The sequence below is a fragment of the Anopheles coluzzii genome, chromosome 3, assembly GCF_943734685.1.
Source record: "Anopheles coluzzii chromosome 3, AcolN3, whole genome shotgun sequence".
Classification (NCBI taxonomy): Eukaryota; Metazoa; Arthropoda; class Insecta; order Diptera; family Culicidae; genus Anopheles; species Anopheles coluzzii.
In genome coordinates this window covers 72920985-72938857 of record NC_064671.1, presented here as the reverse complement: position 1 = coordinate 72938857, position 17873 = coordinate 72920985, and the positions used below count along the sequence as shown (strand labels likewise).

Sequence of the window (17873 nt, the reverse complement as noted above, 5' to 3'; positions counted from 1 at the left end):
AATGAAGGAGAACGAACTGTTTGCGCTGCCGGGTGCTCCCGGGCCAGGGCGGAGCGAGACAGTGGGAAAAGCACTGCGTTGAGCGGTTGTTGTTTTTTGTTGGTGCTGGTGGTGGTGGTGCAAAAATCTTCTTCCGACGGTCGGCCCGGGTCGGATTTTCACAAGTGTTTTCCGGTTTCGGAGAGCCGACCACCGAGCGTCTGCGACACCGACGCTGACGCTAATGTAGAAAAGTTCAGCAAAGTGTAATAAGAGCGATAAGATAACCGGGGGTTGGTGGTGATTGTGGTTTGCCGAAGCGGTACTTGTTGAACTGCGGTCGAATGGTTTGCTTTTTTCCATCCTGTTTACCCCCCCCCCCACCCCTCAATTGCAAAGGTTCCATAAAATATGTTGTTTAAGCTTTTGAACGAGCGTCGCATCTATTAGTGTGTTTGATGGGAGCTTTTGGTGGTGTTAGTTTAACGAGGTGAAGTTGTTTAAGAAGTTAAGGCAAGTGCTCACGATGCTATTTGTGATTAGTAGCTACCTTTTTATTGTCTTTTTATGCTTAACAATTAGAAAGCAGTTGAAAGGAGCTTTGAACTTAATTATTTCTTTGCTTTACAACAATTTTCGCATTGACGGGTTAGCGCTTTGGTTCGTGTCTTGGATAAAATTCGCCTGAATGTATGCAACGTTTGTGGTTTTTCTTACTTAAAGCCATTTTTAAATGCTGTTCAACTATTTAATGTGTATTCTGAACAGGTAATTAGTTTCTTAAATCATAAAACAATTTCAAAAGGAAAACATGAAACATAGTAGTATAAAATTCCATTTAAAAATTTAATAGTACCAAATTAATTTCGAATTTGGGACAAATTTCGCTCCTTGATGAACACTCATTTCAATTTTCAACCGCTCAAAAGTGTACGATCGGGTCTGTCTTTTAAAAAATCATAACTTGCACAAAAGAACGCCCGCACTGGGCAAGGTTTCTCAGGCAATGGTGCAGCTCTCACAGTACCCCTCTGCCTCCCCTCCCGGTTGCGTTAATGTAACCTTGCTGTGCGCTGTGTGCGAATAAAGTTGTTTTGAATTAAATTAAATCACTTGTACCTTTTTGCGAAGAAACAATCATAACCAGATCCCTCCATCGTGTGCGCTATACACTCCCATCTAAAGGCACACCGGCACACACACACACACAGCTAACGGAAAGCTCTCAGCCGAAAACCCGGTGCCGAAAGCGGCAAAGAAAAAGTCCTTTTGAAATTAGATTTGCTCTGCTCGTCCCGCTTGCGCGCGCTTGATGATTCGTGTTGTGGAAAATTCAATCCGAACAAAATTGGTGGCGGGTGAAGGGAAGGGTGCGGACATAATGCAGAGGGAGCAATTGTCGTGAAAATGAGCAACGCACGGGGAAGCGATGAAGACGCCCTCGCAGCTAAGTACAATGAAATCCATATTTTGCCATCATCAAACCGGAAGGAAAATTGAGGGAAACAAGAAACACCGTGGCACTGTGTGTGTTTGTGTTTGTGTATGTGTGTGGTGGCGTTTGTGATCTTCCGGGACCGCGACCACGCCGGGATGTGGAATTGTTCCAAATTCCTGATTCCCTCCCTCCGCTTCCGGGTTCCGCATCTCAACCTCCCAAAGAAGAGATGGCAGACAAGCGTACATAATTCTATTGCCTTTTTTTAATTTTGACGCTGGCTTCCTACCTGCAGAGCGATCGCGTACGAGCACGTGGCGAAGGAAAGCTCGCAACCATATAGCAAAATATAGCGAAGCAAAGGCACAAAAACAATGCTCTCCTCCTCGCGGGATGAGCTGCTGTCGAGCTGTGTCTGTTTTCATCCCGCTTTTTTTTTGCTTTTGTTTTTGCTGCTGAAAGAAAATTGAAATGTAACACAGTCATCCGATTTTCGGAATATGGCGCTGCAGCGTCGTTTCCGGTCTTTGCCAGGTGTTTGCCAGGCGCACCGGAGATGGTGGTGGCGTACGGCTTCGGCAAGCAGATTTGAAGCAGCTTTTCTAGGAAAAGAATTCTACTGCAAAGGCGAGGCAGACGATGGCAAGCTTTTTAAGCTGGCGGAAGGAGCTGCAAAGTTGTTTTAAACGGGGAGAGATGGAGAGAGAAAAATTAGATTTCCCAGAATTAACTATTGTCGTGGGGCTGTTGGGACATGGTCACCAACAGCGATACGCATATTAAGCCAGTGATATTGTGATTTAGTGATTTGATACAAAAATTGCTTTACGGTTATGTGTCTGTCAATGTGTTAATTAAATTCCGAATTTATAACATCGTTTTACAACGTCATCAACGCACTTCACACACAGACGGCCACGTAAACTAAAATATACAGCCACACACAAAAGAAGCGATTAATGAAGAGGCATCAAATTAGCTGCACCTAATAAAGCAAATGATGATTTGGTCGTACACCGAATTACCGCCAGCTCCGTACGCCAAGTTTTTGGATACGGTGAGCCACGGTTTTTGGCACATGCACACTATAAAACATGCGTCTGTCGTAAAAAAACCCCGTCACCATTAATCAACTTAATGCATCAACCAGGGCTATGGTGGAGAGGGTGAGCTTCTTGAAGTAATTTCTTTTAATATCATTTCCGCCATCCTTTCGGAAGGTGTGCGCGCACAAGTTCAGTTTTCAATCAACCGAAGGAGGACGCATCGTAGCAGAAACGGTGCGATTGGAAGTAGGGAAAAACTCGTAAAAAAGTGCATTAACTCTTATTAGAGCATATAGCGACCGTTAAACAGAAGGGAAACCATTCGCGCAAAGTCAAAAGGGGTCGTCGTCGCGGGCACTTGCATTCTTTGCACCGGCACTGGCGAGTGCCACTGTTCACTGTTTTAGTAATAGCTAAAGTTTGGGACGCTTTTCGGTTCGTTGCTTATGCGGCACAACAGGCAAAATGGTTGATCGGGAGAAGTAAGTGAAAAATAATATAAAAAAAATATATACTCACACCAAAAACACGGCGACAAGCCAATCAGCACTGAGTAAAGAGATCACTGAGTTTGCCGGTGGGTGGGTTGGTGAGAATATATTAACCGTTACATTTCACTCCCGTCACCCAGTCACCCAGTCAACAGGGGAGTACGAATCTATCGCAAATATTTGACAGGATTGGTTGTTGTTCGGTGCGCGGCCACGATACCGTAACAGCGGAGCCATCGAAAGATGAAATGTCAAGGTGCACACATACACAAGGCATTTCCAGTAGGCGGTCGGGGAACAGCAACGTTCAACATCAAATGGTTGGGTAGACAAGTCGTTGTACTTGTCACATGGAACAGTAAAACAGACGACGAACGCCAGTAAGATGGTTGGAGGATTGTGTGTTTTTTCTGCTCACAGTGGAACGTTGCGTTGTAAAAAAAACTTGTCTATCCGTCGTTGTTTTGTCGCCCGCAGCAGGAAAGCTTGCCAAACCATTGGGAGTAAGCAACAAAAATGAAGGACGAAAAAAAAATCTCCCGCTTGACTTGGGAGGGAATGAATCATAAAATGTGTAAAAAACGACCATACACAGCAGAAGAAAGGGAGACGGGCGAAAAGAAACATAATCATATTCGCTTCTGCTTGGCTCGGCCGCTCGGAAGTAGGGAAGTTGGTCTTTAAGAGCGTTTTCCTTCGGGCTTTTTCATCTCCCTCTCTCTCTCTCTTCTCCCTTTCCTTTCCATCGTTCACCGGACGTTGTTTGGTGACGTTGTTTATCGATAAGTAGATGCTTTCTTCATCATGCTTTTTTTCCATTCCGTCGCCGGTTTGATGGCCGCAGGCTGACAGGTCTGACTTTTGGCCGCACAGTCCCATGGGAGCCCGTGGCTGGGAGCGACAGTGCAGGCGCAAATAGGGAGAGACACGAAATTTCAATGGAAGAATAGGAAATCATGTTACAAGCGCAAGGGGAAGGAGTAAGAGATAATACCTAATAGGGATGTTTACATGAGTTCAGGTTCTTTCTTTTTTTGTGAGCTTGTGTGTAAAAAAAAGCAAAAAAGCAAGAATTCTCTTTGAAAACAAAATAAAACAAGAATAATTGCCTCATATAGATCAGCTTGTTGAGCTTGTAAAATAACAAAAAAAAATCTCACACAAAACCACTTGCTTATCTACTTGTCAGTACAACTTCCCTTTTGTTAGTGGTTTCTCCTTCGTTTTTTTTTATTCTGTTCAGACTGTTTGCGTTACTGTTACGATTTGTTTGCACATAATCTTAAATGGTTTACACAGCACACCGGGCGACACGTGGTCGCATGACGTGTAGCTTGCAGGCGGCTGCAAACACCAACGCCGTAATAAGCTCCGAGGTTCCACTTTACACCTTACCTTTTCCGATGCAATATTCAACTACAAAGCATGCACCAGTGTGTGTCTGTGTGTGTGGTGCGGTTTCGCATGCTCGGACACAGCAGCTTCCCGCGCGTGTGGAGCGTTAAGAACGTCGTGCACAGTAGTGTCATTAGCGCACAGGGTTTGGGCGCCGAAAGCCGGCCATTTCCTTCCACTCGAGAGCAGCATATTAATGGTTTACTTCCCGGGCGCTTTCGGACTTCCGTGTGCCGTGTGCTGCCGCAACGATGGTGACTTCCAGTTTAAAGCACACATTCGTGTCGGACACTTTCGTGTTTGGTCGGAGGCGACCCAAAGGCGCACCACCCCTCGAGAATGTACCACGCGTTGGGGGGAGAAGGAGGACCGCTTTTATTGCCCTCCCTGACTGTATGGCTTTTTATTAGGTTTGAGTTTAATTAAAATTCATGCTAGCTAGCGACTAGCAGCCTAGCGACTGCAGCGGCACAGCCATATCCACCCATACGGCACTTGATGTGCTGCCCTCGGATGGATAACTCATAACATTACCGTTCTAGTTTGCCCATTTGCCTCGCATCGAAGGTGCTTTGATATTAGTTTCCAGCGAGCCAAGTTTTCGGAGCAAAGGCGGCCGTTGTGCTGCGTGCGGTCGTTGCAGCCATGCAGGCGCGTTTCGTACCCGGCAGAGCACTCGTTTGTGTGATTATTCAATAACGAGAGCTGAAATTGATGGATAAATTGATTTATTTCAGCTCGTGGACGCAACAACTAAGGAAGGTATGCAGTGTGGGAAATTAATTATAAAAGGCAGTGCGCGCGGGAGTGCTAAATTTCATTCCAAAATTCTTAACAGTTATCTTAAATTTGCAAAAAAAAAAAAAAAAACCGGCAGTGAAAAAAGAATAATCTACCGAGTGGCTTCCAGCGGAGCTCACCTCGGTGCCGCAGGCCCATACTCCTTCCTTCAAGTGCTAATGATGACTAAAGCGCAAGAATAATGGCCACCGATTCGTGAACCGGCTCCTCGAAGACAAGCTGGCGGTAATTGCGGCACTTTGCCACCTCACGAACACAATCTCCTCCTCCCCACCCCCCCCCCTCCTCGAGAGGCACAAACGATAAATTCAATCATTAATTCTAATCCACCACCTTGCGAAAGTGGTCCCGCGGGAATAATTTTCCCCGGGCAGGCCCCGGCTTCGCGCGCGCGCGCCTGCTAACCTGCTAATTTTCCGGACCCCGAGAGCAATTTATTGGTCCAATATTTACGCACTCGTGGGGTTTTTTTGTGGGGGGAAAGGGGAGATTGAGGGCTGCTGCTATTTGGGGTTGCAAGGTGGTGTTCGTTTCCTGTCAGCCACCGGCATCAGCGCCTTCTGCTCCACCATCACGTCTCTTATTCGCTTATTCGCGCAACCGTTCGGTCGTCGGCAGCGAATAAACAATCGAGCAGTGAGTGATAAAGATTTTTCGCTCGTCTCAACAACTTTCCAAACCTGCTCCCCTACAAAAAGAGAGAGAGAGAGAGAGAGAGAGAGAGAGAGAGAGAGAGAGACGGGTACCGACATGGCGCGTCTACGTCACGGTCACGCTGGGAAAGCTTCCGGAAGCCGGAATTTCGTGCGAATTTGTATTCACCGATGCGTGGTGCGCCCCGGAACAATACGCATCAATAAACTTGAGCGCGGTCGGGTGGGCGGGAGGAAATGGTATTGGAGTTGCACTGGCTGGGAGGAGGAGTGGGTGGTTGGTTTCGATACGGTGAGATATGGTTTGTTGATGTTGGGGTTTTACGTGGATTAAAGTGAAAACGCTCTCCGCTCGGCTCGTTGGACGCTGTTCGTTGCTAATCTTAGCACGGAAGGCTTAGCACGGGGCTTGCGGCCGGGATCGAAACCGTGGGGGAGGCAACGCCCAACGCCCAACACATACAAGTACAAGCACGGGCAGGAAAAGTTTTGTGGCGAGACTTAATGGTATTAAACGTGAAACTAATGTACCCACAGAGACACCGACCGCAAGCGCGTTGCGTGCGAGTTTCTCGAAAGAAATCCACGACACTCACGTGCTATTGGCAGCCCAACACACGTGTCTGTGTGTGTGTGTTTGCTGTAGCATTTTTCTCGCTTTGTTCCAGCGTCCAGCACTCACACACATCTATTTGATACACACATGGAGAAAACATCACAAATTTCCCTATTTACACTGGCAGATCCTTCGCATTAGAACGGAACGGGGTTTGTCGCCAAGACAAACAAGCGCAAGCGTGCAATGGTCCGATGCTCTTGTATGTGTAGATATGCACCACCACCCCGTTCGGACAACCAATAAACGGCACATTTATATACAGATAGCGTGTCATAAATAATAATTTGCTGCGCTGGAGCGTTTTTGCACGCAACCGAACCCGAACAAACACATACGCCTCGGCACTTTTATGTGGCCGCCATCGCCTTCGACGCACGGTTGGGCGCACACACCACTGCAACAACACTGCTTGAGCTGCTGCTGCTTCATAAATACAAAAAACGGGCACTCCCGCCCGTAACTGCAGTCCGGATGCGGTCGCCTAAGCTAGATCCGGTCCCGGTGTTGGGCGTGCGGCACCAGGCGTCCCCACCACCGCACAACGGAGCACCGGAGCGACCGCGGACGCGAATCTCTTGTGCGCTCGCGTGCCGGCGACCCTTTGGCGCAATGAAATAAAGATAGCATTATAATTGAAAAGGAAATAAATTCAAACCGAACTACGAATCACGTTCGAGCCACGGCCGGGAGAGCTTCCAACGACCTTCCTCCCCATTTGTCTACCGTCAACCTCGACCAAACCTCGGTCGGTCGCTCAGTGCATTAGGCCATTCCGTCCCATACCATGCCTCAAAGTTTATGGTTGAATAATGAAGGAAGTTATCACTCGAGAGCCTTTCCGGTAGCTGAAAATAATGAAGCTAGCCTGTTGTAGGAGAAATGGTGCTACGAAACTGCATGCCTCGCCGGCCGAACGTTAATGCAAACTGCGCGTTAATTATTTTCTAGTTGGCTTTAACAAGTGTGAGTAATTGGAACGGCACGCAGTGCTTGTTAAAGATCGAACAGAACGCAATAAAGCTTAGCTCATAAAAGTTTTGTGTATTTTTTGTTTGTTCGCGTAAATGCAGTTGAGTGCAGAAATTATTGCCCGTTTTAAGTGGCTTAGCAAAGTAGACAAATAGGTACTGAATAGTTCAAAATTATTGCACCTACTATAAACAGGAAAAATTGAAAATGGTAAAAAGAGAGATCGATCGATTGATTTTGATTTTTTGTTTTACATTTTCATGTGAATGGGACTGCCGGAAAGGTAGATGAATCTTTCATCGATTCGAATTGCTGGCATGATACAATTGTTTTCCGTTTGATGCAATGCAAAATATTTTAAAAAGGATTTATTTGCAAACTAAATGGTTAAACAAATTTATGATTCTATTTATAGCTTGAAGCCACTGTTAGAAATTGAATAATTATTTCAATTTATAAGTTGGAATTCAGATTTCGTAATTCAGGTTAGCTAGAAATAAACTTTTAAGGAAAAAAATTAGGATAGCTAAATGAGCTCTACAATGACCTGATTGCAATGAACTCATGACATTTTAATAAACAGTAGCAAATTGAATGACACAAAAGAACACAACGGCTTTTCTCGACACTTTTCCGTTTTTTGCCGATCCGTATATCATAACCAGCAATTTAGTGACAATTTATCACAGCCACAAAGAAAAGCGTGGTCAATATTTAGAAATTGATTTGCTTTGAAGCATTCAGCAGCTATACATGCGTTTCCAGTTCAAAAGCGCTGTTTTTAATAATGATTATCCATAAATACGGTTGTAAAATGAATCAAACACAATTAGTGGAATTGAAATGTAATCTTTTAAAGTGCATCGATGCATTCTAAGGATTAACTAATTTGCAATAGTGCTCTATCAAACGTACAATCAAAGGATTTTAATCAATGTATTGCGTACACGTCGGTGTATAGACACACGTTCAAGCGAAATGATGAGTTCATGCTTCCGAAGTAGTTACTCATGCAGTAGAAAAGTGTTATTAAATCTATACAAATTAAAATGATATGATGATTGCAGAAAATGATTGCCAGTTCATGTGTGTGTATTTTTGCTTCATTATATATATACATTTTTTAAAAAAATAATTCAGCAAGTTGAACACGGTTGAAAATATATTTAAGAATACAGGGTTTCCCACGATATATTGGTTGGTTCCCATCAATTTTTGGTGGATTCCCATATTTTTTTGGTGCGTTCCCACGATTTTTTGGTCGTTTCCCAGAATTTTTTGGTCTAATTGTATTGATATCCAATCGGAAAATACCAATAAATTATAGGATCGAACCAAAAATCTATGGGATACAACCAAAAAATCGTGGGAACGCACCAAAAAATCATGGGAACTGACCAATAAATCGTGGGAAACCCTGTAAAAGCTTCTTTAAAGCTGACAAAAAAGATGTAATGAATCCCATTTATAAAGAAAACAGCAAATTATTGAATGTGTTCCTCCAAACCCAGGGTTGGCAACACTTTCACACGCGAAGCATCTCTTTCGATTAACAAAACAATGCAGCATAAAATATGACCCACCGTTCTGCTCAAGGCTCAAATCCGCAAACAAATCTCCCAACGCTCTGTTCCATCACGAATCTCACCTACCTAACCTTCCTCCCAGCCGCGCCCCACTCGTTGTCTCACCAAAACTGCCGTTTTCCACCGATCAAATCGTGTGCGGCCTCGCTAATGACTGACATCCGAGCCCTGTCTGGGCAGCGGGCCAAGGAAAGGCCTCATTTTTCCGATATTTATCGCCCCGCCGGTCGCCGGCACAATAAATAATTCCACACAGCACAAGGGCACTAAGGTGGAACGAAGGGGAGCGGAGTTGTAAGTGCGGACAGCAGCGGGCAGCAAAACAAAATGAGTGCTGTACGCGCCACCACCATCAAAGCGCGCACGAGTCCGTTTTTAGCCGGCTCAACCGATTCCAACTGGGCTGGTTGGGGTTTTTTTTTCCTCTTTTTTCCAATAATAACTCCGCGGTATCCTTGTTGTTTTGTTCCGGCATTATGCTAGAAGGAGTGTGGGTGGAGGGGTGAGGGCGGAAGGGTGTAAGATGAAGCCGAGAGTGATTATTTTTTCGGGCCGTCCCCTTTTATCTGAGCGCCACCCTGATCGCGCTCCTCGGGTGATACGGTAAAGGGGAAATGGTGGGAATGGGGAGGGGGTGAGTGTGTGTGTGTATTGTCACGGGGTGGAACCTAAACTCGGTTTTGGTCGTAAATTTCGTCATTTATTAAAACGATTGGAACCGACATCAAATGGGGATGAAATTGATGATTTTCACCCGAAGCGGAAACGGAAACGTATAATGCGAGAAGAGGAGGGCGTCGCAACTCCATTGCGACGAACCACAAAAAAACCGGAGGGAAAGGGGGGCACGACATTGGGGCAGGACATTGTCCAAAACTTTTTCCAGAACACCGCTCGATGGACAAAGCACACGCGGGGGCACACGGTCGTTACATAATCGCTGGCCACCGACGGCGATCTATTTTGACACCGCTTTGCGATGGAACAATGGCCGCGAGCGCGTGTATAACAGTGTGGGTCAATAAAGCGAAAGAAAGAAAAGCCCACACACACACACACATCGACGGATTGGTTGTGATGGAAAAATAATCAACTATTATATCCTGAAAATGGTGATTAATTCATACACAAATTGAATCCAATCACGCAACTAATCAATTATATTTCCATCTTCACCTGAGCGCCACGGTGCAAACCCATGGGGTCCAAAATGGGGCTGCATTTCGGAACGCTTATTAGCACACCTTAAAGGCTGGCGCGCCCCTCTTTAGCTTTTATTTCCCACTGCCCTCGCTGCGTTGTTGTGTGATCAATGGTGTTTTGTAGTCGGTGTTGGCGATGCCGTACAAACAGGGAACTTTCATAACAGCGGAGCGTGCAGCATGTCGAGGCTTTTATCGCGAACCGTAGAGCAGGGAAGCTTGTAGTACCATACGAAAACACTGGTTGTCCTTTGCTTGCCTCCACTCCGTCCACTTCTTAAGGCGTTTCGTGCCGTGTGCTTTTTGGGGGCTGCGAATGCATTGTGCAAAAGAGCGCACCGAAGAGCAGCGAACAATGCACACGTCACAGGACACACTGTTGATGGCTAGGGTCTCGGTGTTGCATGTACGGACTCTTGTATGGCCCCGTTTTCCCCGGTGGCAAAACCCACACGCACAGCGTACACACTACTCGCACCGCGAGTAAAAGGTTTGCGTCACAAAACTTCCTCTACCGGGTTTTCGCAATCATTGCTGGCACGCACTGCCATCATCCATCAGGGCACGGCCGCAGCACAGCCGGCGCAGCTAAACTTATCCTCACCTTGCTCTCCCTAGCAAGTGAAGGAACCGTACCGTAACACCTTTCTGACAGCTGCTGCTGCTGCTGCCGGTTGGCTAGCCGGAATTGTTTGCTGACGGCAAATCGTGCCAAAGTTTTATTAAACAAGCTGAAGGGTGCACGTGGAATGCAATTATAAAAAGTGTCATTTACGGTGAAGGTTTCTGCAAACACCCTCGTTTGGTGGCGGCCATACTGGTGTGTATAGGTGTGAGTGTGTGAATGCATGGGGGCTAGGGCGCAAAAGTTTGCAGGCACTGGTTGCACGGAGCATGAGTATGTCGCTCTTGCGTGGAGGAAGTTCAATGAGCAAACGTATTACATTGTTAGTTTATTTAGCACGAATGGACGGAAGTCGCCATGCAGCGTGTGACATTTTCTATTAAACATTATTCAGCCAAATAAAAAAGCCATACGGGTGCTTTAATTAATCTCTGACTTTGACGCATTAATTTTGTAGAAAATAATTGTACAACTGGCTGTTTTACAGGGTTTCCCAAGTGATATTCAATTCTCAAGAGATGTATTTCAACAACTGCCACAAGGGAGTTCACGTGAATTTCCGGGGCTAAATAACGAATAACGAAAGTTTAAAATAATCTAGATCCTATCATTTAGTTTTCTTGATATACCTTCTCACAGAAGTGTTCAATTTCGTCTACATGATTTTCACCACTTAACAGGAAGGAATTGGTAATTTGATTTCAGAATTGTTAGCATGACAGTAACGTGTGGATGTACTTAGGGCTAGTCGGTCACGGGGCCCTCGCTCCTCGAATACAGGGACCCTCATGGGAGTTCTTACATCTTATACGTGGATTCGGAGATACGCAGTTTTCTACATTGAAAGCTTCTTGAAGAATTTGTACTGATTTGGCACATCAAATGTCAAATTTTAAACAAAATTTTCATTCAGTTTAATCTTAAAAATCGTTCATCAACGTTCAAATTTGTAATCTTAGGTAAGAAGCGTGTTAATTAAACATATTGTAGATTAGACTCTACGGTCTCAAGCAACGTTAAACGAAAATTAGCAACGTTTTCGGCTGAAAACCGTGACATTTTCAGGACTTTATGGATTACCCTCCGTAGCAGGATAGTCAGTCCTACGTATGGCGGCACGGTCCATTTGGGGCTTGAACCCATGATGGGTATGTTGTTAAGTCGTACGAGTTGTTGACTGTACTACGAGTCCGGTCTCGACCTGTACTCTATCAACCGTTATAAAAGCTGGATTAACGATCCACGGGGCCCCTGGCAACCGTTCAGTACACTCACTGTTCAACACATGACATCAATAACTGTCAGACTAAAATCAGCTTGCGAGGTGTTGAAAATCATGTGCAAATCATCATTGTGCTTCAAACAAAACAATTGACAGGTGTTCAAAATAAATCAATTTGCAAGCAACGAAAAAAGTTGCTGACATTGGAATTTTGTGCAGAAAACCCTGTAATGCTTATGGATTACATTACGCTTATAGTGAATTTACAAGCTTTTATTTCAATGTTTCGAGTTTGCAATGCTCAAAGAACCACTTCCGCTTTATATGACTCATCCAATTAAAGTATTTTAAAGCATTTTTGATAATATGGCACAAATCTGTAATTGGAAAATTTAAAATTTCGACCAAAACCTCATTTAAAAATGTGATACCAGGACCTTGCTTTAACACATTGAATATCATGTTTAAGACATTAAAAATGAAGAGGGAATGTTGAGAAACATCTCGATACAAATAAATAATTCTGTTCAACACTGGAAAGTGTCTCAAAAAATAAAGTAAACAGAGATAAAATTAAAAGCGAATATGATATAATACAAAACCCCGTTCACTTGCTGCATTGTCCGCACACAATGCGCTTTTTATCATACTCGCCCACATTATTCCTAGCAATATACTTCATTTCTTGAAGAATTTATCAAACCGTTTACAGTTGTATCCACCACAGACCGTTTTCTAACCGCTTTCTTTTTCTCAACACCATTTTCCAACCCCCCCCCCCCCCCCCCTGCTTTTTCTCTGTCGCTGCCCTTGTGTACGATCTATCATTTCATAAAATGAAAACCCGCTGGACACTCTCTCTCTCTGGACGGCACCACACCGCACCGGCCCGACAACGCTGCTCTCTGCCGCACTCGCCGATAATAGGATTAAGCCACAGCTTCCCGGAGCCATTTATTTCAACAATTGATACTGACGCACCAACCGTCGCACCGAAATTTATGACTCGAGGGCATCTCTACAAGGCTATCATCGGCGACTCGATCGAGCTGCCGTGCAAAGTAAAGGATCTGGGTAAGTATTGCCGCCTGTACTGCCCGTGTATCTGTCCCACTTTCCGTCCACTTGCATTGAGTTCCCCCCCCATCACCTATCTTCCCTTGACCGTACCGTAAGGCTCGCGGGGGTAAGTGGGGAATTTTGTAAGCGCCTGAATGTATGCTTCCCAGCGGCACGTAAATAAGGTTTTTGGTTCCAGCTCGTGGCGTGGCCGGGGTGCCGCTTGTGCAGTAGTGTGTTTGCCCCGAGCTGGAAGATGCATTGAGGAGAGGATAGAGTTGGGGCCAGACCACAAGGCAGGTCTGTTTATCAGGTCTCGTTTATGGTCAGTGCCAGAGCAGGCTACAAAGCGTTGGTCAGTGCACAGCGCCAGGGCCACAATGTGTGCAACCGTCTCCCTGGTCTGGCACACACACCAGCACGCAGTGACTGGATGGCCCCTTCCCTTGGGGCTGGTGATCTTGCATTGAATCTTGCTACGGAGGTGCACCGCGCCCATCTAGATATGCAAACAAGCAGCATGGGAAGCGAACCGTTCCAGAAGCGAAACCCGAACCAGGAGTCTTAGTTTTAAAATCCTTCAATGCAACGCTGCTTTAATGCTGCGCGTTGGCAAGGCAGCAGTCTGCTGGAGATGGATGCATGCTGGTTGTTAGGAATACACACTGCAAATTAGACAATGGCCAATTGTCAGCTGCTGTTTGTGGCAACTGGTTGAGTTAAGCTTTGCTAGAAAGCTGCCTAACAGCATTAAGTCTTTATAAAAGTGATAAATCATTGATTGTAGCGCCCAAAATTATACAGAAAACATCTCATTTGTGGTAATGATTCTACTACCAAATTGAATCGACCATCCAAAACTGTGCTTTTTCAACAAGCCCTCCCCGTAAAAGCCTTAAACAATCTAAAAGAGATTAAAATAAAATTAAAGGCCAATAAAATTAACACCGGCTCGTCACGGAACACGGAACCCTCAGACAAATGGCTAACGACACTCATAATCATTTCAGGACACACACATTCGCACACACACAAACACACGACTGCTCCTTTTTCGATCCGTCAAAAGCCAAGTGCGAATGGAAGGAGCTGGGGTAGGGTCGTACTGCGTCGATAAGTACTCAATAGCAGACGGTGTAGGTACTTCCAGGGACCGATCGTTTCAAAAACCGCACGCATACACCAACGCCAACCCCTTCCTGTTCCTCTGTTTTCCCATCCCGGTTCAGTTCCAACCCGGAACTTCCGTCTCTCGATGGCTATTTGCATGCGCTTAATATTTGCGCTGTACTTTGTGTTTTTAATAATCTGCCTTCAATTGGCCCGAGTGTGGCTCGGACAAGGCTGGGGCATGACGGCACACACATACATAAACACACACACACACCTCCACTGGAAGGGCCCCCATCGCATGCTAATGGTTCTTCGTTTGCTTCCATTTTCGATAGCGTTCGAGTGCCTCGTTGTCATTATTGTTATTATACGGTCTCCTGCTACCATCCTCCCTGTGACACCTCTGCAGAGTTCTATTTTGTCATGCAGAAAACTGTGAAAACACAGAGCCAAACCTCGGGCGCCCCACCCCGACAGTGCGCTACGCGCTACGGGCCGAGGCAGCAACAGCAACCCGGAGTCCCCGGGGTAGTTTTGGCACTGCGGTTTTCAGCAGCATATGGCCGCCAGTTGCACTCATGTGTACTCTTTGCCTCATTGTTCTCCTTTACTCCCCACCCACTCTCTCTCTCTCCAACAGGGTCGTACGTGCTGCTGTGGCGTCGGGGGACCTCGGTGCTTACGGCGGCTAATTTAATGGTGACACGTGATCCAAGATTCAAGCTGGTCGAGGGCTACAACCTGCAGATAGCGAACGTGAAAATCCAGGACGCCGGTGATTATATCTGTCAGATCGGCGATAACGAAAGCCGGGACCAGGTCCACACGCTCGAGATACTGGGTAAGTGGTGGCGCCGTGCGATGTTACGGTTGATGGGGTTTGATGTTTTGCGGGTTTGAGCTGAACTGGAATCGATTAGCGGAAGCAAAACCCCGACCCGGTTGGGTGAGGCACAACAGATCGCAAAACAAAACCAGCCTCTACTGCGCTTAACTCGAAACAAAGCCAAGCAAATATGACACACACGTCACAGCTTTTGCCGTTGACAGTGTGTGTGTTTGTTTGGGACGAGTGGCTTACCGCGCACCGAATAAACCATCCACAGACTGCTGAAAGTGATACCTCCCCCCGCTCGGGCTGGAGCATCGTTTGACAGTCGAGGCACGCCAATCATCGTCATCGTCGTTGCAACATACTAATCGAATAACGATACTTTCAGTACCACCCACCATACGCGTGGTGCCCCAGAATCGACAAATCACCGCCCGGAAGGGCAGCACGGTCACGCTGGAATGCAAAGCGTCGGGCAACCCGGTGCCGGCCATCTACTGGCACAAGAAGGTAAGTTTCGGGCGCACCGGGTCAGGTCAAGACGTTTGTTTCTCCTTTCCTGTTGGGTATGTCAAGGAAGCAGCGTCTCGTACTCTCGTCGCTTCGGGCGATCGGTGAGATGCGAAAACAAACGCACGCTCGCAACAGTGCGCACACCCACATTTGCCTGGGTAGATACGGTCTTTCGGCTGAGTAAATATTGTGCACTCGAGTTTATTATCGAGATGTCCGGGTGTGCTCGTACTGGCTGTAAATTATGCTGCACGGAAGCTAGCTCCCAGCGAGGACTGTGCTTCTGGTTGGTAAGCGGTGGAAAAGCCAACATAAGGCACTCTTATCGATCGCCATATTGAATTTACACTCGCAGCAAGTAATGGGCAGTGATATGAATAGTTTAGTAGTCAGGGGTCAGCACAAGTACAGGGGTTTCCAAGTCACTGTCAGCACGATGCTTTCCAATGTGAACATTGTTATTCACCGCGTGCAACATGTTAATCCACATCAATCTGATATTTCATTTCCATCATACTAATTTTCAACTTCTCCACCATGATTTTCAACACGACGCAAGCTGGATTGAGTTCGACAGTTCTTTGTTATGTGTTGAAAACCATCTGAAATTCCATTTTGAAGCAAATACACTATTTGGCAACTGTTGAAAAACATCTTGACTGTGGCGAATAATTATGTACACATTCGAAACTGACCTGGAAAGCCCTGTAAGATGAGTCTGGATGGATTGCGAGAACATTTTGCAATTTGAGTTACTTGGATCCAAAACAGTAAAACGTTCCCTAGATTTTTTTGAATTAAGCTTACAGGGTTTCCCACGATTTATTGATTGGTTCCCATCAATTTTTGGTGGGTTCCCATATTTTTTTGGTGCGTTCCCACGATTTTTTGGTCGTTTCCCAGAATTTTTTGGTCCAATTGTATTGATATCCAATCGGAAAATACCAATAAATTAGGAGAACGAACCAAAAATCTATGGGATACGACCAAAAAATCGTGGGAACGCACCAACATATCATGGGAACTGACCAATTTATCGTGGGACACCCTGTATTGCAATATCAAATTCAAATGAGAGGTAGTCCAACAGGTAATTAAAAAGAGGATTTACTAATGAGGATATAGAGTACGCAAAAAAACAATGTAAATGTTTTTCAAAAGATGTGTAGATTTTGATACGTACAACGACTTTTCCTAGGATTTAAGTTGTCGAATCCGTTGATAATTCATGTTGGTTGCTACTTATAGCACTACTTGTAGGCTACTTCTGCTTGAAGTTCCTTCGTATTTCATTATTTTTCAAACAAGATTTCACTCGTAAGCTCGATCTTTTGTAACAAGCTTTCAAATTGGTAAATGTTTCGTAACGAAATAAAAATTTCTTAAAAATAAAAACTATTTTTTTAAATATGTAGACCTCACAAACGTCGTTTTGACGATGAATTGCAATACTTTTACTAGATCATTCAAACATTTTTTTAATAAAATAACATTACGGGAATTTAGCGAAAAGGTTGACCATCGCTTCAAATGGCTGGATTTATACCAATTTTTCTATTTTTTAATTCGATTGCCCACAGGTTTTGGGCCAAATTTTCAATAACAGGTTCAATTCAAATGATAAAACATCAATCCAAAATTGACCCTGAAAACAGTGTAATGTGGCATGGATAGTTCAATGGTATTCTTCGACTTTGTTCTATATCCAATTGGCAATGTTGAGATGGTAAAATTACAGACTCGAAATCAAGAATATGATGAAAATCACCTTGAGGCTTTACCGTATCAGATAATCTGATGTAGACGATCAGATAATAAGAATTCTTCAACAGAATTTCTTGGCAGCTACTAAAATTGCTTCAAACTATCCCTTTGCACGATTTTCCGATCCCTGGTTTAACAAAGTGCGGGGAATCGACACAGAATTCGCTTATAAGTCCTACCACGTCGACCAATAATATTATCTCCACAAAATCATTCAATCGAGCCAGTTTTTCCTGTAGAATTTGATTATTATTTCCTCGCTCAGACTGCCAGATATTGAAGTTCCTAGGAAGTTAATCAAACTTTCCAAAGCTGTGATAAACCACGCTGCCTTTCCTTTCTTCGCGATACGTTCTACGAAAATGGTTTAATTTGATTTTTATTTGTCTGCTTCTTCACAAAATCACCATCGGCAGGACGCGTTCAGTGGATCGTCGCACCTGTCGGAAAGCCCAACACTGCTGCTGGAGCGTGTCGATCGCCACCATGCCGGTGTGTACCAGTGTACCGCGGACAACGGCGTCCGGGAATCGGTCCACGTCGACATCGATGTCACGGTTCTGTGT

General features: G+C 45.2%; 1 protein-coding gene across 1 annotated transcript in view; it reads left to right on the top strand.

Annotated features, from left to right (window-relative positions):
* Nucleotides 1–17873, top strand: part of LOC120957211 (opioid-binding protein/cell adhesion molecule) — a 95433-nt gene that overhangs the window by 54052 nt on the left and 23508 nt on the right. The window contains exons 4-7 of the mRNA XM_040379287.2: nucleotides 12954–13100; nucleotides 14839–15039; nucleotides 15419–15540; nucleotides 17724–17871. Coding sequence (XP_040235221.2) covers nucleotides 12954–13100; nucleotides 14839–15039; nucleotides 15419–15540; nucleotides 17724–17871 — 618 coding nt within the window. The remainder of the gene's footprint in view (nucleotides 1–12953; nucleotides 13101–14838; nucleotides 15040–15418; nucleotides 15541–17723; nucleotides 17872–17873) is intronic.